Source organism: Struthio camelus, chromosome 4, assembly GCF_040807025.1.
Source record: "Struthio camelus isolate bStrCam1 chromosome 4, bStrCam1.hap1, whole genome shotgun sequence".
Taxonomy (NCBI): Eukaryota; Metazoa; Chordata; class Aves; order Struthioniformes; family Struthionidae; genus Struthio; species Struthio camelus.
The window spans coordinates 60,881,000-60,904,453 of record NC_090945.1 but is presented as its reverse complement, the minus strand read 5'-3'; the positions used below and the strand labels follow the sequence as shown (position 1 = coordinate 60,904,453).

The 23,454-nt window shown below is 40.8% G+C and overlaps 1 protein-coding gene across 1 annotated transcript in view; it reads left to right on the top strand.

Moving 5' to 3' along the window:
* Nucleotides 1-23,454, top strand: part of LIMCH1 (LIM and calponin homology domains 1) — a 181,666-nt gene that overhangs the window by 51,390 nt on the left and 106,822 nt on the right. Inside the window, exon 2 of the mRNA XM_068943020.1 lies at nucleotides 16,500-16,570. Within this exon, the coding sequence (XP_068799121.1) occupies nucleotides 16,500-16,570 (71 nt within the window). The remainder of the gene's footprint in view (nucleotides 1-16,499; nucleotides 16,571-23,454) is intronic.

Genomic DNA, 23,454 nt, shown 5'->3' with positions numbered 1-23,454 from the left:
TTAGTTCTTACTTCTACTGTATGGAAAAACTATTTTAATGGTATTTGCTTATGCTAGAACTACAGTCAACTCACTCCTTGTTTTGTTTACTAAATATATTCCAAGGACTGATGATTTTGTTTGTTCTGATGGTGAGACCTGTGTTAGTCCCTGGGAGGTTGCTCTGCGAATTTGCAAACTGATAGAACCTGTAAAGTGTGTTAGGTGGAATGATCATCTGATCTGTTAAACTGCTGGATGTATTTGGCTGCTGAATGCAAATCTATCATAGGAAGATTAAAAGCCTGTTTATGTCGCTGAATATAACACTTGGTCTTCAATGATTTTGTGTATGAGGCCATCAAGAAGTTGTGTAGGATATAGCAATGACTTGGAGAAAAGCAGCTGTTCATAATATAATGGATATAATCAGGAGAACCTTTGTTTGATTTGTCCCATCTCGTCACTGCTATTACTAGAAGGGGAAGGAGCAAAATACTTGGTTTATTTTAGGGCACTTGAAGAAGAAGCAAATCTCAACCTTCTCCTGTGGGAGTTACTACTTACTGTAGGCAGTAGTACCTTTTTTTTAACTCTCCTAGAGAAGGGATCTGTAAAGAGCTGATCTGGTTAAGACAAAGTTAGATCCCCTGAATGCTTTCTGTCGAGAACCGAATGGCTTAGTTTTCACTAGTTTTAATAAAAGCTTGGAAGCCCAGGAGATGTAACCGTTGGTCTACATTCTTGAGTGGAAGCACTCTTTTTCCATTCCTAGTGTAGAAAACTGGGTGAGCTAGAGTAAATGCACTGTTGTGACTGTAATGACAAAGGCGACGTGGTTAAAAATGAGATGATACGTGGTACGTGGCTGCAGGTGTTTGAAAATATTGACAGCAATGTCAGTTATGTTACAGAGGTCATGAGCTAACATTAACAATTGACTGAGATAAGCATTATATTTTCTCTTTTTAAGATCTCTTTTAAACTGTTTAAATTTGTTGATATAAGATTTAATAAGACACAGTCACATTTTAAAGAAGCAGTTGATGCTGTTGTATCTTTGTCACATCTACACGGTATTGGCTTGGTTATCTGTTGTTTCTATTTGCTTTTTTTCTCTCTCTTTTTCCACATGTGGTTTATTTCATAAGGGTAAATCTCAAGAGTGATGGGAACTGCGTGATGATGCGGTCACCTGAACTTTCCCTGAAAAAGTCTTGAGAAAGGCCTTGCCTTTCATCTTAGTAAGCACCTCTGTTCAGCTTGCTCGACTTTGCAAAGGAATCTTGCAAATTCTTACAGAAGAAATAAATGGCAGATTAGGGCATCTAGATGTAATGGCCTACACTGGCTTATGAGCTTTGTGAAAGATATCATCAACTGTTGGTGATAGCAAGGGACAGTATATTTTTTATTTAATTTGCCTGTTCAATATCACTTTTTAATTTTGGCTTTAGAGAGGGGCATTCCGTCTTCCCCTTCTCCTACGTGAAGCTGGAATGAACATTGTCATCTGGAGGCCCTATTGCAAGAATGCCACTAAAATGTGAAAATACTTATTTATTCTGAAGTTTGTATCTAAAGAATCCTGCTTCAATTCCTCCAAAAGTGGCCAAAATCAGTTCTAGCATGCTGAGTTAAAATGGGAGAGGAGGAGGGAGAAAATGGCATAACTGAATCATGACAGGATGTGGTTTTGCAGAGCAGTTCAAGAAGCAATTCTGGAGGGTGTACTAAATAGCATTCAAAACTAGGCTTCAGTTGTCCAAATGTTCATTTGCATTTGCTCTCTGGTTTAAATTGTAAACCCTGCTACGTAAAAACAAAGTTCTAAAGAAATATATCTGGTTTTAAACCAGTAACCAAAGACCACAAAGTAACTTATTTTTATTGATCTTGGAGAAAATTGCAGTGTTTGCTGGCTTGTGGTCTGGATGTGAAATGTACAAAAATATTATTATTTTTTCTGATGTTGAATCTATTTCTTTCTTCCAGAATAATAGAAAGCCAATTTTGTTCCATTATATAATGACTCCTCAGATAAGCACTAAGAAGATAGAATTAACTCTTTTAGACGTAGTTTAACCTAATAGATTTGTATTAATGCAAATGCCTTGTGTCGTTGTGTGGTGTCAGCTCATCAACGTGAAAACAAAATAATTAGGATGAGCGTTGTAAAGCTCTGCACAAGTGACCTCCGTTCTTGTGTTCCTAGTGTTTGGATGAACATGGGTTTAGTTGTTTTCGGACACAGCAGCTGTGCTTTTCTGTTATCCTGCATCAAAAGGACTTAGGTGTAGCTCCTAATGGGTGAAGCACTTTCTGCCTGCAACTTCATGTTTATCCTCATGTGTCTTCCCTTATTTTTACCCACCTCCAACTTTGAGAAAGCAGAGAAAATTCACAGACTTCAAGAGCACAGACTTCAGGAGCAGCCTGAACGGTTATGCAAAAGATATGTGATACAGTGCTGTTGTATCAAGGCAATGGGAAAATCAGGTCACCTCGCACCGCTTGCCCTTCTGTTCCTCCTGCCCCATATGCACTTCTCCAGCATTGCCCCTACCATCTGCTATGTGTGAGGCAGCAGGATGGTTAACCCTGGCCTCTGCTAACATCCCTTTATTAAATTCCTGTGCTCCTACACAAGTGTTTGTCCCACTAAACGTATGAAACTGCTAGTGTTGTGTGATTGAGGAAAAATATCTCCTCTTATTACTGACAGGTAAAAAACTCTAATATTTTTAAATATTTTAAAAAATTTTAAAGGGTTATGAGTATAAGCAAGTATGTCTTGAAGCTGGTTGAGAGAAAATTTCTAGCAGTTCTTTAAAGCGCAGAGTCACAGTGCTGAGTATGCAAAACGCTACAAATGTGCTGGACATATAATTATTTGGCCAACCTTTGCAGTGGATGATGAAAACAGATGGTTGGAGAGCATGCTAGCATTCCTATTTTGGCTAAAAACAGCTATCATACTCTTGATACCTGATGCCTCTCGTTGTGTACAAAAACAGTAATGCTAGGATAGGTAGTAGAAGAAAGATCAGCTCTAAGACTCATTAACTGGCATTGCTAAATTAGGTAGTGGCTGCAAGTGTATCAGCAGATCAGCCTTGGCAAAATAGCACTACTTTTCCAGTGGTCTCTCCAACTCCATATAAACCTTTTCATACTCTGCTAAGCCAGCTCAATCTTGCAGTGAAAAATTAGGAAGCATATTCAGAAACTGGATTGATTGTTTAGGTGAAACTATCTAAGTTTCAATGGGGTGTCAACTGGGTCTTTTGTAGCAAGTAAATCTGTGTTGGTTGTGTTTTCTTGGTCTTGTCTTGCATGTTTTGTAAGGGAACTTTTTGATGAAATCAAGACTATTGCTTCTATGTGTCCCACTCCCCCCATCCCCAGCCACATGAAGTCTTAAATGCTTGCCCTTAATTTCAAATGGTAGGTTGCTATCAGACAGCATTTTCTGGTAGCTTGCAGTAGGTGACTGCTTATTCCAGCCTAAGCTGGGCAATATTTAGAAAGAGGGGTTTTGAATTTGCACCTATTAAAGTCAGCTGATTACAAGAGGAATTTTTACTTTTAGCCAAGGAGAGAGAAGCTTTGGGTTCTTCTCAGTCATCACAGGTGTTATTATTTTAGGTTTTAATGTGGCTTTGGTACACTCGCAGATAGGCAGAATCCAAAAAACAGTATAAGCATGTGAACTCAACAGCAAAGCTCCTGCTGTCATGCAAATACCTTTTTTCGTAATAAAGAACAAGGGAGGAGAAGCATAATTTCCTATAAGTGAACGCCTTCTCAAAAGAATGTTTTGCAGTGCGGTCCAAAAAATGTTGGCTGATTTACAGAATGTCTGTATTATTTAAGTGTGCTATGGTGTTGGTTTTATTTTTATTTTTTTGAATGCCATTCATAATGTTTCTTGTAGATTAGCCAGGTATTCTTGTTCTGACAGGAGAGAGGTTGTTAATCATTTTAACCTTATACGAGCTTTTCTGGCTCCTTTTCCTGTCTGTAAAACAGTAGTGCTCTTCCACCTATGGAAATACAATATTACTGAGGAGTGCCACGTGACATTGCCAGTACCCAAGGTATTTTTAATAGGACTAGAGGAAGTTGCTGATGATATTTTTTCACCGTTCAGTTTCATCTGCTGTTTGAGTAGTATCTTTCAACGGTGTGGCGTTTGAAAACATTTAATCAACTGGCCATTTTATTTCTCTTTTTATATAAATGTTATATTATTTTTACATATATAAAAATGTATATACATTTCTTATTTAAAATTTGGGGAAGGTTGCTCACTATATGTGAATGTCAGGAGGTGCATGGAAAGCCAATGCCCTGGTGAAGAACTTGAACCACTTGCACTTTTTTTCCTCTCATTTTGATAGCTGAAATGCATGAATTAATCAGCTCTAAGTCTGAAAGTGTTCTGCTTTCAGTGCTGGTAGTTTAAAGATACTTTTTAGTGTTGCATCTTGCTAATGCTTTATGTTTAATGTGGCTTTTGAGTTGCCCTGCTGGCATGAGTGAGATCTTCTGTATTGGAAATGTGAGGGAAGTGTGAAAATGTTGGTGGGATCAGGCCTGATTTCTAATGGAGAAGTGGCCAGCTCAAAAGATTTCTTGGAATTGTAGAAATGTAGTAAATGTTTTGAAACTTGCAGTTCTTATTGTTTAGATTCGAAATGTTAAACATGTTTTTAATAGGCTCCTCTTCCACTATTAAAACATTACAGTGAAATAATTACATTCCTTTCAATCCATTTAAGACTTTACATGGTTTCCACTAACAGTAAAAATAAAAGTTAAAAAAATCGAAATAGTTTGAGGGTTTCTCTTTTCTCTTCAGGAATTTATTTACTACAAGGCTAAATTGACAAATGTTGTTAAAGACAATTTCTTTCATTCCTCTGTCTGTGTTTGAACCAGATGCTTAATCTAATTCTTTCGTACTTGTTTCATACAGCAGTAAACGGGGATGAGAAAGACTGCTAGTGTAGCTTGTTTATGTGATAATGAGAGGCTGCTCATTCTGTTTCTTGCTCCTTGGTCAGGTTTGTCCTGGCTTCAGAGCTGGCGGTTCTGCCCCCGTCACTGCTGGCGTGCTGCGTAATGGATGAGCCTGAACTGATGGAGGCAGCAGGTGCTGTAGCAGTAGAAAAGAGCAGTGTTTGTTTTTGCTGTAAGCACCATCAATCCTTCTCCCCTTTCTCTCTCTGCTCTGAAAGTCCTCCAGACAAAAACTCCCTGTATCTGCAGCAGCAGGGGAGAAAACAGCAACAATCTACCCCCATAACATTGCTGCTTTCTGTCTCAGGGGCAACGTTGTAAATAGATCTTGGTGTGATGTTCTGGATCTGCAAGTGGTGTGTTTAGCATTGCAGGGTACAACAATACTGATTTCTGAATTCCATTTAACAGAAAACTCAGTATCTGCATGTAACTGCCCTATTCCAGCTAAACAGGATGAATGAAAAATGGCCCTCAATTGCAGTGCTCATTATGCGCTGCAAGATGACTCGCTCCTATGGGAGGAATCTGCTGAAAGGCAGGTCTAAACAGTCTTCAGTTGGGAAAGAAAGTCACTGGGGGCAGGGGAGAGGTGGACTTGTTTCAGAAGGGTGAAAAAAGAATTAACAGGATTTTTTTCTGAATTTTGTCCAAGATGAAAGCTGCTCTTGGAAGTGCCTTTTAAAGAATACGCTGTGATTTGAAATCTTACAGAAATGTTTTTTCTTTTTAAAGGCGATGAAATCTACTGCTGAATCGTGTCTGCTTTGGAAGAGACTTGCTTGAAATTGTCAGTTGATTCTGGCTATTCTGAAGCGTTTCCCTTGTCTGTAGCAGCAGTGGAGGCCATCGTTTCCTTCTGCAGGGCTATTGCATCTCCTTCAGGGGTTAGGACAGCAAAGGCATGAAACAGAGTGGGGGAGAACAGAAAACCTGTCTTTGAGACCCAATTGTTGCCTGTGATTGCGGGGGTATTCTTATCATTTCTGTGGTTATCTGGAGGTAGTAGAAGTGGAGATAGCATTTGTAGTGCAAGCCTTCTGGCTGTGGCCCCTCTCTGTCCCTCTCAGTATGTTGTCTTCCAGTCAGTGGAGCCTGACTTAGGGCCAGGTTTTAATTATTGCAAAATGGCTTAAAGTTTCACTGAGCCAAGGGACTACTGTGAGTCTTTTACCTCAGAAATTATTTGCAAAACATGTAGCACTTAGTATAAGCACTCTCAGGGCCCAGGGTGCACTAAGGCCTTAACAGCCCTGACCAGACCCACGTGAGACCTACATCCCTGCCCATAGGCCCAGGAGCTCCTTTTAAGCTCAGTCTGGGGCCTTCAGTCCCTCCCGAGCTGTGTTGTGGGAAGCCTGTCTCTGGCCCTGTCTCCTGGGTGGAGACCTCAGACCTACACTGTAGGTAGCTTATCTCCTGGGTGGACCCCTTGTATGTACCTAGTAGCTTTTCTCCAGCCCTGGTTCCTGGATGGACTTTGGGCCCAGGTTGCAGCCTTGTCTGCAGTCCTGCCTGTCTAGTCTCTGTCTGCTTTTGCTCCTAACTGGACTCCCTGGTTGGACACTGGCCTAGTTCATCACTTTGCCACGTGTGGGGCTGTCTCAATGGACCCTGTTACCGGTACCCAGCTTTGCCTGCCATGGTCAGGCCCCATGGGATTGTGTCCTGTAGGCGAGGGCACTGCCCGTGCTGGGGCCACCCTCGCTCCCAGCTTGCCTCTCCTTGGGGGGCAGCTGCTCCTTGCTGCTCCCCGACAGCACTGTGAATATAGCTCCACTCTTGCAAGGTGGCCAAATGGTGTTCAAAAACTAGCTTAGCTGGAAAAGCGTTCAAACAGAGTGTAAATACTTTTCCTTAACTCCTGTCCATAGAGGCAGGAACAAAAGCATACTTAGCTTAAAAATAAAGCCACTTCCAAAAGGTTGTTAATGCAGACCTCAGAAGTGTCTGACTTTGAATTAAGGTGAGCTTTTTTTCTTTAGGAAAGTGAATTTTTTTCTGCATTCCATGATTTTTAAAATGCACTTTTATTCCTGTGTAGAAGTTGGTAGTCGTGCGGTTTTGTTTGCAAGTGACTGCAAAGCTATGGCATGCAGTTTTGTTCCTATTGGAGAATGTGCCAACTGATGATCCAGAGTTTGGAAGGAACATCCAAGGACCAGAAATATTGCTCTCATAAGTGCTATTTTTTTCTCTCCTACCTTTTTTCCCTCTCTCCCTTTTATTTGAAAGGAACAAAGTTTTGCAGAGTTATATGGACAATAGATAAAATTGTACTTTTCAACTGTGCCTCTTTATAAAGTGCTGTTTCCCACCTTCACTTTCTTAGCTTTGTTTGCACTGGGCTGGCAGGCCTACTGTATGGAGAACCAGGACTTAAAATGACTTGCTGAGTTACAGTTCTATATATATATTTAAATTGTACAGACTGTAAATGGGACATTTTACGTATGGACTTGTCTTGATGTGACTTGATGACATTAAATGTAAAAGCTTCAAGGTAGACTGGTGCCTAGTGATGCTCATCGGTGGCATTTCAGAGGCTCCACTGAGATCTAAAGACATTAAGAGTCATGTTTAAATGGTTGGTTAAATTCAGTAGTAGTTTGCTCAAATGAACACCTAATTTCTTCAAAAAGGGAAGTTGGTGTCTCCTGGCAAAAATTCTTCACTGTAAAAGCTTAGTAATTACTGAGCTCTGGTAGTTTTCCTAGAATATCTGTTGACAGTGGTTAATGACAAGCTGAAGTGCTTCTAGAGTTAGGCCTCCGTAACTTGCAGCTTCTTATATGCTTATACTCCTGTCTCTGTCCAGCTTTAAACGTGTCGTAAGGTTTTAAAGTTGTCTGCCAAGATGCACGTTCCTGGCACAAAGCAGTTCACCGGTGTCAAAAACGTGCTTGTCCAAGAAGAAGTAGTAGTACAGTGGTCTTGTAAAACGCAAATCTTATGCAATGATAATATAAAATAGGTAGAGCAGCATGAAGTGGTGATTAACAAACCTAGATACTGCAGCAATCTCATCTCCTACAGAGCTGTTGATCTCTTCATTGCTTTGCGAGTGCGACAAGACATTGGGTCCAATAAGGAATCTGCTGCTTGTGTTTTGCTCTGCCTCTGCAGCTGTAATTAGTTGACAGAGCTTTAAACACTTCTGATTCAGGACTGCCTGAACTTTATGAAGCTGAAGGAGAGAAAATTGAGTGTTTTAATAGCAGATGTTTCGATTTCAACTTGTAAATGATGCAATTTAGCATAGATTGGGAAGGCGCAATCTTCCAGTCGTCTAAGAATCCCCTCCTGCCACCAGGAAGAGGAGTCAAAAGACAAAGTTATGCTCATTCTAGTGTTTTTCTTTTCTCAAAGACGGCCAGAAACCTGATTTCCTGTTTTGTTGGAGAGTTGCTAGTGCCACCTGAGGCAAAGGAAGAATTTCCCCTGTCCTTTGAAGCTTTCGTTAACATATGCGAGAGTGCTGTTTTGGGCTGATAGCTACTCTGTGTCCGGTAGCCAGAGCCTGAATGACCTCTCTCCTTCCAGCACTGATTCCAGCTTCAAGAGGGATCACATTAAGAAACAATAAAGTCTAGATCAGTAGCTGTGGCTTTTGGGAGTAGTTCCCTCTGTGCATCTTCTTCTGCATGCAGCTAAAGAGTGACATTAGAAAGGCAAGTCAGCCCATGGCAAATACCAGGCAATTATACTAGAAAGACTGGAAAATGCTGAATACTTTTAATCAGCCTTTCGCTTTTCAGTGGGCAGGCTGTTTGTTTAGCCTCGTTGGGTAAGAAAACAACAAAACCTTGGAAAAGGGAAGCTTGGAAGATGTTCATGATAGATAGTAATTATTAGTCATCTTCTCCTCTTCCCTTCTAGGAGTCAGGAACTTCCCTTAAGGACTGGCTCATCCTGAAGCAGGTTGTGCAACAGCACAAAGATTTTCGATTTACCTAGTGGGGTAGACCAAATAGGGAGATTTCTCCAGGTATTGAGAAGACTGAGGACAGGCTCTATGGGAACTGCCAGGACTAGATGAAATGAGGGCCTCAAATCAAAGAGGTGCCTTCTGCACTCTTGTCCTCTGGTTCATTTTTCTTGTTCATTCTACATTGTACATACTAATCTTAATTGCTGCCCTTTTGTTCTTCTGCATGGGGTCTTATGTTTTAATGGAAAGAGTGCTGAACTAAGGATCATACCATTATGATAAGATGTTGCTTCCATCAAATAAAAGTTATGTTCCTAAAATAATGCTTAATTCCTCCTCATTCTCTCAAGGAAAGGAGGAGGAGAAGCATTTGACTGGTAAATCAATGGCAAAAGCCTGCAAACCCCTTTCTTTAACTCACCTTAAAACTAACAAAGGATGAATTGCATAATACAGGAAATAAGTTTTTCTCATAGGTGCCTTATTTTTTTGCTTTCTTTCTTTCTTTCTTTCCTTCCTTCCTTCTTTCTTTCTTTCCTTCCTTCTTTCTTTCTCACTCTTTCTTTCTTGCTCTTTCTTTCTCTTTCTTTCTCTCTTTCCCTTCCTTCCTTTCTTCTTTCCTTTCTTCCTTTCTTCTTTTTATTCATTCATTCATTAAAAAAAACCCAAATTGAACCACTGATTGAAAACAGGTATTTTAGGGTATTCCATCATGTCTGTCATCTGGTATCTAAATTTGCTAATACTGCTTGAAGTTCAGATAAGAATCTGGTTATCTATAAAACAATGATACAACACCAGTTACTGACTGTCAAGTACAAATTTGATGTAATGGATTATCTGCTGCTAGGTGAAGTTTTCAGGAATTGCCCTGCAACCAAGTGAAGTCTGATGGAAGTTGCTTTTAAGTTCTCCTTTGCTGCTTTTTGCTCCTTTTCACCCCAAACTGTTCAACCTTTAGTGAAATGTTTTTGGCCCTCACCCCTAGTGAAAGGTTGCTAAGTGTGGCAATGCAGCTGCGAAATGTATACAAACAGTATATATTTTGAGCAGGCAGATTAGAAAGGAACCTGGCTTACTGTATCACAGCATTTTAACGTGCCTTAGCAGCTTGCCGGCCAACTGGGATTATACTCCAAATGTCCTGGCAGAAATGTGTACGGCTCTGTGAGGTCATAAATCCAAACAATGTATGGTAACATTGTGTGCGTATAATGCTACTGTTATCAGGGCAGAATTTTAGTGTGGAAAGCTCTGGTGACGGGCAGGATTAGTAAGGCCAAAACCTTCCCATATTTAGCTTTAAAGTCTTAAGTAGGTAATAGCTGCTGATGGGGGTGGTATGTAAATGGGGAAAGGAGAAATAGCGCTGCCTGTGCTTCAGCAGCAGCAATAAGCTGCCTTTGCTTGCAGTTGTCTTCCCTCGTCATGGCTTGGCCATTCAGCAGGCAGAATTGTAGTGCAGATGCTCAGAGGCAAATTTCTTCTCTCCGATGCCTTATTCCAAAACATTGAGGGGATGTTGCCAAAGACTTGCTAAACTCAAGTGGATCTGCCTGAGTGAACAGGATAGTTCTGCTCTGTAGAAGCTTTGAGTTGGCTTGTGATCTGCCTTGAGTGTAAGTGGAACTCTGTTGTCTTCTTCTTGGGAAGTTTTTGTGTAGTAGGAAGAATAGAGATGATGGAGGGGTTGTGTGGGGTTTGTCTCTGGTGCATTTAGTTTAGTCTTCTTTCTGTATTTCTTTTGTTATATTTCCTAAACGCAGTGCTGATTGAACCTGTTCTTTTATTGTACACAGTAAATGTAAATACATGTGTTCATTCATAAAGCCCTTTGCTCACTAAAGTATCTCTAAAGGATCTGAAAAAAATCAGCTATTGTGGTTTTTTAATTGTCATTTCCCTTGCAGAAAAGAAAAGCCCCTGGTTAGCATCCTATAGCGAAGCAATCGTTCCTTTAGTGAAGGCCTGCAACTGGGTCCACCAAGGGATTGGGAGTATGTTTTTTGTGTCAGTGGATATTGTTCTCACATGCTGTATGTTGACACCAGACTACCACTTAACCCAGCTGACCGACAATGTGGTAATGGCAGAAGGGAATATTGAAGCAAGCAGAGGAGAATATGCTGTTGCATAGTTTATTCTATTGTTGCTAGAAAAAATATAGTTCCTATGAAGTGCAGAAAAGAGCAAGTAAGCTCCCTGACACTTTAAAGAGTAGTAGGAGGGTGAAATAGCAAGAGGAAAAGGAGAAGAAAGAGGACTTCAGCATGGCTAGTTAACTTTGCAAATTGCAATTAAACTTAAGTAACCAGAAAGTGAAATTTCTAAAAATAAATTAATGTTAAGTGCTTTGTTTGCAGATTAATACTGCAACCCAAGTGTGAAATCTCTGCCCTTCCTCCCATGCATTCTTGAAATGTTCAAGTTCAATACTGCGGGGTTTCAGATTGGTTCAGAGCTGGCCACATAGTCATCCTGAGTTCCTGCTATTTTTGTCCTTGATAATAGAAATTCACACCAGAGAAATTTAAGTTGCTCATCTTTTTATTCATTTGATAGGTCATTGCCTCAACACTGCAGTGCATTGCAAAACTTTGTCACCATTCAGCTTCTCTGGAAAATAGGCATGCCTAGGCCAGTATTTCTTGCTGTCAGTAAGCTCCATTCAGGCAATCTTCAAGTTTATCTGTGAGTCAATAAACTTCCTACTATTTGTAATAAAGCTGTTCAGGACTGGTTTGTATTGAAATGATTTTATGGATGTAATTCCTTCAGCTGTGGAGGGAGAGAGAGAAAGCTCGTACCGAGATGATGTGTTGTGTCCATTTTTACAGACAGAGCAAAGCATTGCAAGTACAGTACATGGCAGGACCAGGAGCCGAGGGAGGCTCTCTGAATCTCGTTGCTCTGCCACAAGAATTTGGTATAATTCTTGTCTGCAAAAAGTAAAGCTGACTCTAACTTCAGCAGTGTTGTTTGGTGTGGAAATCTCTTGTCTATACTTCATGAAAACAGAAAATAATTATGCATATTTGTGTTAGTAGCTCAAGTGTAACTTTGGAAATGGGGAAGTAGGAATTTATAACCCTAGAGAGGCCCAATCCTGATGCCTTAAAAACTGAGGCATCTTTTGCGACTTGTGTGTCCTTCTGATGGTCCAGTGCTTTCTGGGTACATACCTGTGATTATTACAGTTTAAGGCTTACTTTCAAATGTCCCTGAAGTAAAAGCAATACTTTTTCCAATAAAGTAGCAAGGTGGGTTTTTTGAGTAAAAATTGATACAGGGTAGGGGAAAATGATTGCCCCAGATGTAAATGCAGCATATCCCTGTACAAAAAAAAAAAAATGAACAGCATATTAGATGTAACTTTTTGAAATCTTTCTTTCTGCCTTTCTTTGCTGTCATGTTTCACAGGTGCTCCAAAAAGTATAGTGAGTAATCAAGACCTCTCCCTGCTGTGGTCTATTTTTTTTTGTTCATGGCTTTACATGCTACTTTCAAATTTGTGCATAAAAAATCAAGCTAACTATTTTCAAAGCATTGTCCCTGATGAGACAATGTTTATTCAACTTCTTATATCTTGCTGGCTGAGATAAATTTCACCTGGGGACAGCATCTGCTCACTGATTCGTCACCTTTTCTTTTTCATGCCCTTAAGCTGTTTTGACACCAGAGGCTTTGCAAGCTCCATGCGATGCGTCTCATGAAACATCAGCAGCGATACAAAATGCAAGGAAAACAGTGTGAACTGAAGCTTAGTGAAAATAGAGTTGTGTAATATGGCACTGGTTAGTGGCTGGATGACAGCCATGCTTGATGACATAAATTTAATGGCATGTGTAACTGCAAAGAACAAAGGAGTTAATCAGCAACAAAACTATATGTAAGAAATGTTACTGTGTGTAAATATGTATTAAAGTTGTTGCCATAAGCTTATGATAGAGAGCCAGCGTGCTGTGGTTTAGTCTCCTAATACTCCTTTTTGAAAAACTTTTTTATTCATTTTAGGCTTAGTTCTCTGGGTTGTTAAGTGATGGTGAAACAGAGAAACACGTCCGGCAGTGAATTAATTAATTGCCCCGGTTGAAGATGCAGCTTTTTACAGAGGAGAAAATATCATCCAGATGATGAATAAAAACAATTCCTTCTCATGCAAGTGAAGCACTGTAAATAAATTATATTGTGCTTAGCTTCTGTTCAGTTTCAGTATGCTACGGAAGGACCACTGTTCTCCTCTCAGCTCTGCAGAGCTCATTGCTTTTCACTAGTCACTAGCAGGACACAAGTCGTGTTTTTCCTTTAAGATGCCTGGTTCTATCTTTTGCAGCCCTGCACTATTGAGAATTACGATGTAATGGCATTATAGAAAGAAATAGGTATGTTTTGTGCTTTCTCCTGTACTGCCCGAGTGTGCTTGTCTGCATCTGTGACATGGGGGTGATGAAAGTTAGCGCTGTCACAGCCAGATGCAGTAGTGTCGTGAAAGCATGTATGATGTGGTGGTGTAGAGAGGGCTTTGCAAGGAAAGGCCAGTACGCAGTGTTCTGTAGTTAACAACTTCAGTGGGTTTTGGGTGTGCTGGGGTTTTTTTCCTTTTCTGAAGAGAGCAGTCCAGGATATAGACTACCATGCAGCTGTCCATGAATATTTTTCTACTGTTTCTGTTCTGAACCCAACTCTCTGTAGTATGAAAGCTGATGGGCTAAAAATCTATTCCCCCATTTTCCAACTTTCCGTACCTGGCTGCTGATTTACAAGGTTTTTTGTTCAGTAAAGCTCTGTAGATTAGGGATGGTAAGTGCTCCCCTTAGTCCCTGTATGCCAGCATTTTCACAGTTCCATCCAGTGGTCAAACTGGAGGCTTTTATCCAGAAGTGGGGAGACAGAGAAGTAAGAAGATGAAACTGTAGGAGCAGAGTGGTGCTCTGATAACAGTCGTTAACATTAACACAGGCCTGTGGTGCATGCAGCTGTTTGGTGATATCATAGCTGCTGCATGCATTTTGGGATTGGGCAAACTTCAACATGCATTTTGCTATGCAGCACTCCGTTTGCAAATAGCAGAGTGCCCGTCCTTTCACCTGAAGTCGGTTCAGAGCTGCGTTCCTCCTGCTGTCAGTGTGCTGGGCAAGTGTGATCGTGGCGATGTGGGTGAGCCTGGCCAGGGCCCTGGGGCAGCTGGTCTCGAGGGCAGAGCAGGGTGTGCGTGTGTGCATGCACGTGTGTGCGTGCCTGCCAGGAAAGTGAGTTCTCACTTCCCCTGGAAAAGGTGGAGTGCAGCTTCTTGCTCCTCTTGGGCTCCTGTTGGGTTTATCTTTGACATTTATAATGTCATCTGCACACTTATTTTTAGTTTCTAGCCTTTCTCTGTTGAACTTTTATTACCTTTTAATTGCCTAAATCAGGAGACTTGTAGCTGATTAATGTTTCCCTGCTGCAGCTGGATCATCTAGAGCAGGCATAAACCTTTCCATGCCTTACTGACTTCCAGTTCCTTTTTAAAGACCTGCTGTCGTTCTTATTGTACCTTTTACTAGATGAACTGTTGCTCCAGCTGTGCATTTGCATTTTGTGCTCTTCATGATTTCATGGGTTTATGCATGCAGCCATTATGTATGAAACCTTCCTGTATCAGCAGTAATGACAGCAACACCGATGGTTTTGGCAGGTAGATTCTTGTTTGAATTGTGGTTAAGTTTCAGCATTGCTCCCTGGTGAATAAGGAATTTCAACAAACACACAAAAAAATGACTTCCATAGCTGGAATGTTTGGTGTTGTTCTCTGGTTGAGGAGTGAAACAAGGTGACTATCACCTTTTTTCCCTCACAGAAGTCTTCCCTGTGAATGAAAGTGTTATGAAGCAGCTCCTCCTGTTTCTATACTGAACTTTATTCTGTGGATGAAATAAAAAAGCCAGTTTCTGATATGCTTAGTCTGTTGTTCATCCCAGATGCTAATGGTTAGATTATCGTGATATCCACCTGTCCCAGCAGATCAAGGTTAGAGATCATTTAGTACTGGCAAATAGCATCTGCTTTCTTTTGAGGTATGAGGGCCACACAATGCATAGTTCTACTTTACACATTTGTATGAAGTGTGATTGTCAACTCATGTCTTTATGATGCAGCTTTAAGAATATGAAGGGGAGGTTAAAGTTTATACATGATCCTACCAGTTTGCAGGGAGAAGTTCCTTCATATTGAGAATCAGTATGTTTATGGTCAAGTGCCGGATTAGATTTTAGGATTTGTATTTGTGCTTGAATTCAATAGAAAGTGTTATTGTCTAAGGCTGTTTATAGTCCTAATTGGCATTCGTAAAGCTAGTGCAGTCACTAATCCCGTGGGAAAGCGCCAAACTTGTCAGTCTTTATAAATTGCTGTCTTTATGACAGGAAACTGAGCAGGGAAGAGTCTTGTATCTGAGCGGAACAGCAAGTAGAAAACGGGTACCTAAGGACAGCTATGTCTCCAAGTTACTGTTCTCGATGGTGGAAGCAACGGCCAGAGCAAAGGTCTTGCTGAAGGATTGGATCCGAGCCATGAGAACTCTGTGAGCCTCCGGTAAATGTTTTGGCTGGCTGGATGAGGAGAAGACCTCCTGGAGTGCAGTTAAAATCTGGGCGGTTTCTTTTGTTTCTGTTCTGCTCTCTCTAAACATAGTAGCTATTATTATGTATTTGTTGGTTGTAATAAAGTACACTCTTTACTTTTCACTGAACACGTCATCTGTTGAGAACGATTTGAGGATGAATGGCAGGGCACTGCCAACAGGGTAGTGAGTCATAAACGGAGGGTCAGTCATGCTTGCAGTGGCCAGCACCCTCAGGCAAGATTCAGATTCCTAGAAGGTCCCTAGATGGTCCATCTCTGAGCAATGCAGGCTGGCTTAAGAGCTCATAATCATGAAGGTACCTCCTGCTCCAAGCAAGCCTGACAGGCTGCTGGCAGTAGGTGCCTAAACTTCAGCATCCACTGAGTTTGTGTTCTCGCTTGTGGTTGACTCCGTGATGTGAAATATTGTTTAATAGGACCAGGAGCATTGTGGCGTGCTTCTGAGGGGCTATAACTCACATGAATGCTTCCGGATGGATTTGCTTATTCTGTAAAGGTGATAGGTTAAAGGCCATAAGTTCAAGTCCAATACTCAAAGCAAAAATTTTGAGCATGATGCAAAAAAGTAGTAAGAATATACAGTTTGTCTAAATGCACTAATTCTAAAATTTAAAACACTTGAAAATGTTTTTGAAATTTTATTCTAAAGGTTACATTGCGGGCTTTGGGTGGAGGGGTGGGATTGTTTTGTTTTTGTTTTTACTTCCAGAGAACAGCTCTGTTATAATATGTAATTACAGTGGCCGGGGCGAATGCTTTGTTTTATGTGTTAAATAGCTCAATGAAGTGGGAAGGAAGAAATCAGTTGATGGACATGACTTAGCCTGTAAAGTTCAGATGTTTCCTTTGCAGCAGACACTTTAACTGAATGTTACAAACTGCTCTTGAGAAGTACACCTTTTAATAGATGCCACTCTTTTGTTTCCCTTTACTTTTTTTGCAGCAAGTGACAGGCAGAAGTTTTGGTGAGAAAGATTTTCGTTCTGGATTAGAAAACGGGATTCTTCTGTGTGAGTAAGTAACACTTTTAGTTTTGAGCCTTGTATGCAATCTTGACTGCAAATGAAATGAACTTCAGCTAATATCTCCAACTATTAGTTTCCTTCTGCAAGTTTTGACAATATGCACACTAGTTCTTTCACTGCAGTATCCTTTCAGTGCCAATGCTATTGTTATGGTGCAGATTGAAATGTGGCTTAATGAAAACAGGTTTTGCAGAGCGCTTCCCTCACTCCACCCCAGCTCCTTAGTGAGTTATGTGAAGTAAAAATGATGTTTGCTTTTTGATTTCCTTTTATTTAAAGATGTTAACCACAGATTGGCGAATGGTGTTCCACACCTGCCTACAGACATCTTCACTTCAGTGAAGCACTTTGGACCAACTCCAGGTCAAAGCGCTTTTGAGACTTAACCATCTGAATACTATCTATAGTTAGCTGCTTTTATAATTTCTGGGAAGTTTAGGCATCCTCTGAATTTTACTTAAAGGTATATTTGAAGGATATGGTTTGTTATTTTTAGACAAATATCTAGTTTTCAGGCTGAGACTCCCCAAATGATTGCCAACGATAGATGCCAAAGCTGGTGACTTTTAAGTGGAATTTGGAGCTGCGTGGAGCTAGTGCTATGTGCACTAGCACATAGTTCTTTTTAAACCTCATGTAGGATATCAGGAGTTTGAGAAAATCCACTGCTCTGAATCATCTGTATGGACTGATTTCTTTCCCCAGACATGCAGGGGTGTCACTGACATAAAAGCTGTTTTGCACACCAGAAGGATGAAGCTGGTGCAGAACTGAACGCCTACTGACATTTTATAAATGAGGCTTCCTGAGATGTTAAGCTGGTACATTGCAGCTATTGGTTACGTTTTATACTATGAAAGATACTGGAACTTGGATTCAGTTTTCAGCTGTATCGTTGAGTTAATGCACTGTAACTCACCTCTAGGTAGCTTAAGATAGCTTTGAAACCAACTGGTGTAAATACTGTTGTATGTCTCACTAGTGTCATTACTCACATAGCTTGAATTTTAGCTGCTAAAAGGGGGAAAACTGTAAAGGAAATGATACCTTGTTTGATTGTAGTTGCATGTCTTTGGTGAGGAGTGGCTTTGGGAGGAGGAAAGTCATAGTAATTGTTGATCAAATGTTGTGTAACTTGGAAGGAGCCTGGAGTTTCCCTCTTTGTTTGTAAGGGCTGCTCTTGCACAAGATATTTCTCCTCAGTGCGTCTGATAAAAGCACGGTGTGCTGAATCACTTCACAGTGCTCTTTAAATGTTAAGGTGTTGAATTGCATGGCATGAGGAGTAAAGGATGTGTATTTCAAGATTAGATTCTAATCTTATCTGTGAGTAAACAGAGGTACAGAGGCTGTATGTGAAGATGTGAAGCTAAAGTAACTAATGTTTTGCTATTGAAACCCATAAATATATATTTCTTTGGAAGCTGTGGGCTCCAATAATAAGTGATTAAGAGACAACACTTGGTTATGCTACTAACTTGCCCTGTGATAGTGGACAAATTGCTTTTTCTTGCTTATCACCTGTGGATCAGTGCAGACCAGTCTGAAGGGATGGGTGTCCTCAAATTTGTGATGTTTGCACATTAATATGGGCTGTGATGTTTGTCTTACTTTGTGCTCCTGGCTGCTGCGGTGAGGGGATGAAATTCTGTTATGCTACAGAGCATTAAGCAGAGAGCCACCAGTCTGGCCTTCGAGTTTGGCCTTTTTGATGATGAGCAATTTATGAGGTTAACAAGAAGAGCTTCCTCCTCACTAGTTCTGAGTCCACTGTAAAATAAAGAGCTCAGCTGAAACTTGTAATGTGACATTGAGAGCTGTAAATGTATGTTTGAAAAGTACAGGCTTCAGCAGATAGTCAGCACTGATACTGTTTTGTATCTTCTGCTTAGTCAAGTGGTGGTGATAAAGCTACCACAGGCAATATTGTCTTTGTGGGTAGGGTTTTTGTGGTTTATCAGAGACTTCACCTGGTTGGTGGTACTGCATGAAGAAAATCTAGTGGTGCTCAAATTCTCCCTTAAACTCCTGCCAACCTATTGTGCTTTCATCACAGCTTCTCCCAACAAGCTGATGAAGACCTAATCTCAGAGTTTCTCATAAGCTACAAAAGGCAAGAAAGAAATTATGGCTGTCTTAGGTTTGCGAAGGTGGAAGGATTTATTGCCTTTGGTCTGGTTTATCTGATTTGTTGCTTGAAAGTTTTAGGAAAAAGCTAAACTTGCCTGGATTTATCTCTGCAGGGCGGTACTCGTGGCTAGCGTTCCTTAACTGGCAACTCACAGCCAGTCACTGGTGTGAGTGATGTCCGTGTAAGGGTGGAGCTGGTGCTTGCTTCTGCATGGCCCACTGTTTCAGTGTTTTTATTGTCTGTTGTATTAATGGTCACATTTTGTGCTGAGGACTGAAAATGAACTCAGATCCTGAAAGATTCCCACAGCTGGAGGACTTGATACTGATGTCATCAGGCAGACATAGCTGGTATACCCTGACTCTCTCAACGTGTGTCTCTAGCTGCCCTCTGACTTTGCAGGCTTTTTGCACAAGGGAGAGGAAGAAGGACAGCCACCACACCAGAGTCCATTCCGCTTACCATGCAAAATGTGCATGCTATGTGCAAAATGGCATAAGGGAAATCTTCATCTCTGTCTAGAGCAGAATTGCTGGCGCATTACACACAGTATCATTCTAGAGCTTCCTCCAGTTGATCCCAATGTCTGTGGCCTACACTTCCTCACACGTAGCTTCCTATTTCAGAAGGGCAGGACAGGAACCTTTCCCTTCTCTCTTATATGCTCCTTCAGTGGGTGTTTGAGAAACTGTAGTGACCTTCTCCTGCAAGCCATTTGCAGCATTTCCCTACCATGGTGTTGACAGACCCTCAACTCTTAAGTGTCCTCTCTTCAAGCTGGTAATTAGCATACTACTGAGATGTGCATGTTTAGGGTATTTTATCCCTGTAAACTCAGGCAGACATCACTATGCTGGTTGTAAATGGTTCATTGACGTTTTTTCTAACTGGTCTAGTAACTATCCATGTATTTTAATAAAAGAAAACTGCTGTGACTGTATGATGCCAAAAGCTTGCACTCTTGGGAGGGATGTGTTGCTGTGCACCAAGAGCTTGAATAGCTGGAGAAGGCTTACACTCTGTGCTGGTCACAGGCATCTGCAGGCACTAAGCTGGACTCTCTGGTAGTGTTTACACAAATACTGCTGCTGGCATCTAGATCTGGCCTCATTTCTGCATTTTTATAGCTTGCCATATTCACCTCAGGAACTGAGGAGCATATTTAAACAATGGAGAACGCCATAAAGTTGCAAGCTGACAGATGAGAGTCACACAAGTCCTTCCTTCTTCGTGGATTTGAAAGCACACTTGTGCAGTCTCCCCTGACGGTACCAGCTCTAATTGTTCGCACAGCTGTGCTTAGAAGCCAATGACTACTACTTCTGTTTTTCTGAAATGATTTCACGGCTCTTTAGCATAGCTGCGTGACATAAGTGCAGATGGTAATTTCAGCAAGGGGCATCAGGCAGGGCCAGGCAGAGGAAACTCATGCTCTGCTGTCCTGTGCAAAGATTGAGGAGTTTCCTGGCTCTGCTGCTGCACGGGTGGGCAAGTCCACCCCTCCTGGAAACATGGAGGAAAGCTGGCTCTGTGAGGCAGGAAGACAACAGAAGTAACAGCAAATATCTCTAGAAACCCCCAATTTCCACCCCAGCACACATCCTTTTTTTTCTTGTTACCTAGCTTTAGAATTTCATTTTGACGCAGATATCCTTAGATGCTAGAGGATTAATCAAGAATAAATTAGATCTGGTTGCTGCAATGATTAGGTGTTCCTGTCTACAAGCACCTGAATGAAGGCTGACTGCAAAAGAAAACGTATATACTGATCTCCCTCCTTTTGCCCAACTGATTTGATTAGTTCTATTGCTTTACTTAAACAGCAGGTGAGGAAATTGAAGTTGCTTTTATTTCTCATCATGCAGCAGTTGCTACTAGTAAGTTTAAAAATTATTATAGGAAAACAAACATGCATATGTCTTCTTACCGTCTTGCTCCATTGTTATTGCTCTAGTATTTTTGCAAGTGTGTTGTCTAAGGCGAGCAGTCCCTTTCTAGTGGAGGAAGTATGAAGTATCTAGGAATGTCACTCCCTTTCAGCAGCGCATATTAAGAATATATGTTTTTTAAAAAAGTCTAATAAAGTTTTTAGGCTTTACTTTTAAAAAAATGAGAAGTTGCTCATGCACATAGATTATTTTAATAGTATTGAAAGAAAAAATGAAGTGTAGCTATAGATCTGAGGGAGCTGAAAGTGATTGTGATCAAAAATTACTTAATGGAATTTATCATTTACTCTGTCGTGAGAATCATTTTCTTCTGTAAATAAGGAATCTCCTTCGTTAGTGTTCTTTATGCCACTGGTGATGAATGAGCTGCTTATTCTCAGACAGCAGAGTTTCTTCAGACTTGCATCATGGCTATAGTGCATCTCACCAAGCTTTGGGCTGACATGAATGCTGTTTTCAGTAAGGCCTGGATACGTGCCAGATCACTGCAAGTGTAACACTGTGGGATAATAAAGCTTAGTCTTCTGAGTCAGTGGTAAAGTTAGGTATGGAACTGGACTTCAGGATTGCTATAATTGTTTGTATTGTATTTTAGTTGCTTGACTGTTTAAAAATCAAGTTCTGTTTGCAAATTAATGTAATTTATGTACAATTGCCATGCCACTTCCAGAGACCTTGTAGGGGAAGCCATTACTCAGTCTTCTTCTTTGATTGCAAGATTTTGCAGATATTTTATTTTACTTATCTGTCAGAGGTGTAGGCCTGGCAACAATTCAATGCTTGGCTGCGTAGCGTAGAGCCCAGAGACTCTTGTCTTGCCAGATACCTCACTGGGGAAGTTAGTGGATGCCCAGCCCCTTATGCTTAATTAAGTTTTGCTTGAATTTGCTGTTCCTGGAGACTAAGAAGGTATTTGAGTTTCTCAGGCATACCTGAAGTTTTGAATGTGACCTGTGCCTTGAGGTGAGCAGGGGGTGGTGTCCGCAGGCTGTGTACTTTGAAGCCAAAACATTATCGGCATCGTGGATTTGGCATGTCTCCAGTTTAGAGAGACAGGCCCCAAGGCTCATTAAGCATTAAGATTTAAGTTCATGTGAGGACATTTGAAGCAGTTTTATATGAATCGAGAGTTTCTGATCTTCAGGTTTTATTACGATGTTATAATGAAGAGCTATTAGTATGGTTTAGGTGAGGGGTCGGGGTAACATAAACCATAAAGCTCAGCTGTGTGCATGGGGAGGGGAGAATAGCCATTGAGGGGCATGCTTGAATACAACCAGAATGGCTCAATTTTTTATTTATGTTTTTTAAAAAAAGCGTCTCAGACAGCACACTAAATAGTACAGTTCTTTTCCAGTGCAGCTTGGTAACGGACGGAGGAAGAGACTGTGAAACAGTGAGCCATTCAAACTAAGTTTTGCTGATGTGCAAAAGCAAGGTAATCCTGTGAGAGGTTTCAGCTTCCCAAGAGTGTACATTAAAGAAATTATTCTGGATCCACACTTTAGGCAATTATTCATGCCTATTGCTACTCGGTGTAAAACTATGTATGAATGGTAAATCTGGAGGTGCGTGGGACACTCTTTGTGTCATTTGTTGTGGTAGTAAGATGTGTACAAATGGCTAGCCCTGAGAAGGCATTTACACAGTCTTCTCTGTTGCCTTGATTGAGCTGTTTTGCAAGACTTCTATCCTGTTCACGTTTTTGGTCTTTGGCAGAGCAATATCCATGCTATGCTGTATTTGGTTTCCTTGTTTTTTTAATCCTACTGATCTGCATACTTCTTTATTCTCCTTTTACTTATCGAACTGGACTGTGAGCCTTTTATATGACAAAGTTGGTTCTATCTTGCTTGTTAAAAAAGCACCTTGTTCTTTTACCCTCAATAAATAATATCAGAGGCATCATTAGCAATCACTCAAGAATGTTTTCCCAAAAATATTTTTTTGTGACCCCAAGAGCATCTCTGTATTTTGAAACTTCTTTACCACTTCCTTTGCAATGAGATCTTTTGACTTTTCATTGTCTGTTCTGTTTCAACTTGACTTGTTCATATTCAGGACTGTAATAGTAGACTTTCCTTTCCAACCAGTTTTTGAGCATTATGAATCTTACTTTAAGTTCATTTCATTAGTCAGCTTTCTTCTTAGGAGTGCAGTCTGTTATTTGAACAAAGAACTCTGTTGGCTACATATCCAACCAACCTGGATTCATCTGTGAACCACATGTCATATCAGCCTATCTTTTTCCAATTTCTGAAGGTTATTTTCTGAAAGTGCTTCTCTTCCATTTCCTCTTAGAAACAAGGTCAACTTGGAGACTGAGTTTGGCAGCCATTCTCTGAATATTTTCTTAACTGACGCTTTCTTGCAAGAATTTCATGTGCAGTTGCCTTGGTGCTTTTCATTAGATCTTTTATCAGCTGTTGTCTGCAACGCCTTCTCTTCCTGGCAGAAGTTTTTCACATTCTTAACTGGTGATAAACAACCTCAGGAAGGTCTTGTAGGTTAGTCACACAGTGGCTAGTACTGATTTCAGCTTGTCTGTCCTACTGTGGAGATACCTTATCTCCTGGAATTTCAAGCCTGGGGGACAGTACCAAACAGAGCAATTGATTCTTCCCATACCCATCAGAGCTGTTTTTTTACGAGGGAAAGGAAGTGACCTACTTTCTCCCTATAAGAGTGGTAAGGGAACAACTTTCCACTTCCATTGTGCCTTGCTGCTTCCATAAGGTAAGGTTGCTCTATGGTTTTCACTTCTATGCAAAATCTTGCCGTGCTTCATTTGAC